The sequence below is a fragment of the Apaloderma vittatum genome, unplaced genomic scaffold (assembly GCF_000703405.1).
Source record: "Apaloderma vittatum isolate BGI_N311 unplaced genomic scaffold, ASM70340v1 scaffold5234, whole genome shotgun sequence".
Classification (NCBI taxonomy): Eukaryota; Metazoa; Chordata; class Aves; order Trogoniformes; family Trogonidae; genus Apaloderma; species Apaloderma vittatum.
The window spans coordinates 14278-15995 of record NW_009711978.1 but is presented as its reverse complement, the minus strand read 5'-3'; the positions used below and the strand labels follow the sequence as shown (position 1 = coordinate 15995).

Sequence of the window (1718 nt, the reverse complement as noted above, 5' to 3'; positions counted from 1 at the left end):
TGTTTAAATAATTTGATTGTTTGTGTATTTGTTTTCTCTCCTTTGGAGACTAGCAGAAGGTAAAATAAAGTCTTTACCATGTAGAAGATCTGGGATAATGAGTGTTGCTGAAAGTAAGAGCTGGCATACCTTGGTTACTACTGTGGTATTGGTGGATGCAGTTTGCAGTGAAAAGTAACATAGAGATTGCCTCACTATGTCTAAGAGTATGATTTGCCCATGAAAAATTACCAGTTAACGAAACATCAAAGTCTCTCAGGCAAATGTCATTGTTTATTTTGCGACAGGAAAGGATTGCAGTTTCAAATGTCTTAATACAAATGTCATGAAAGTTCAAGGTGAGGTCTGGATTGCACGCTGGGCTTGACCTGCGTAAACCAATCCTTTCGTCCACCCACAAAGCATTTACTACTGCGGACTGTTACCTAACTGATACTAACAGCAGCCGACAGTCTGGCCGTGCCTACTGGTATATTGACATAAGTGAGGAGTGGAGAAGTGGTTTTTTAGGTTAATGGACACGTCTGAACAGGCTGTTAGAGCTTGGCACTTGCACTGTGTGCCTCGTGCTCGTGCAGGCTGTGGCGCGTGTGTGCCATGTCCTGGATGTATTGCACCTCCCGAACAAGCTGCTGCTGCTCCTCCAGCAGTTGAACTTTGGTTTCTTTAAGGATTTTTGAGTATTCGATGAGTCTGAGCAGTTCCTGGAGCAGATGGCTATTCTCTTCTTTCACTTGTTTGATGTGCTGAATTAGAGATCGTGTCGCTGCGTCTTCTGCTCTCTTGGTGAGAGCTTGGATCTTCTGATGAGAGTCCGTGTTGTAGTCAGCCTTGGCCTGCAGAAATCTGATCTTTACGTTGTGCATTTCGTCTGAATGATGTATCTTTGTGACCAGCAATTCCTTCTCCAGCTCTTTGATCTTTTTCGTTCGTTCCAGCTGAAGAGATGACATTTTCAAAGGCTGCAGGTCTTCAGCCTCCTTCTTCATAAGGGAGTACTTTGTCTCCATATTCGTCAGAGCGCTCCTTACCTCCTTCTCCTTTTCTGCATACTGTGAGACTAGCTTCTCTTTCTGCAGCGAGGCTCGAGACAGATCGGAGTGATTCTGGTCATTTAATGTTATTATCAGATTCTGGCACTTCTGGCTGTGGTTTTTTATGTAAGAGAGGTAAGCATTGCTCTCTTCCTGATTCCGCTGGGCCTCCCTTTCTAGGAATTTGTTTTCCTGCAGGAAGTGCTCCACTCTTCCCATGTATATATTCATATGTTCAGTGAGAATCTGGCATTCCTTCTGCAGGTACGATTTCCTCTCTTTGACAAGTATTTCCATATTGCTTAGTTCCTTGGCTATGTTTTCATTCTTGGTTCCTGCTCCTTGCTTATTTTTCTCAGCGCTCAGGGTGTCTTGTTTCGTCTGCTTTTTCTTCGGTGCCATCTTCCACTCTGCGGGTATCAAACTCTGGCAAACTGTAACAGAATGAAAAATTACAAACCCGATGCAAGCCTTTCATGCCACATGTATGACCTTTGCTTTTTCCCCTAGTCGTGTCCTCTTATATTCTTATGTTTCCAGCTGATTATTCTGGCAGCTAAAATGTTTAACCTAAATTTTTTCGTATGTGGCCTATGTCTCGAGTTGAAGCACGCATGCACTTACATATTTGTGGTTTTACATTCCTAGTGAACTGGGAAGTAGTTCTGCTAATCTAAAAATACA

General features: G+C 43.1%; 1 protein-coding gene across 1 annotated transcript; it reads right to left on the bottom strand.

The window, feature by feature from the left end:
* Positions 1 to 536: 536 nt before the first annotated feature.
* Positions 537 to 1436, bottom strand: CCDC166 (coiled-coil domain containing 166). The gene has a single exon (XM_009867812.1). It carries the CDS (start codon positions 1434 to 1436, stop codon positions 537 to 539), a length of 900 nt encoding a protein of 299 aa, XP_009866114.1.
* Positions 1437 to 1718: the final 282 nt, after the last annotated feature.

What these genes read in the sequence shown, in the direction of transcription:
- CCDC166 (XM_009867812.1), bottom strand. Translation starts at nt 1,436, where the DNA reads ATGGCACCGAAGAAAAAGCAGACGAAACAAGACACCCTGAGCGCTGAG.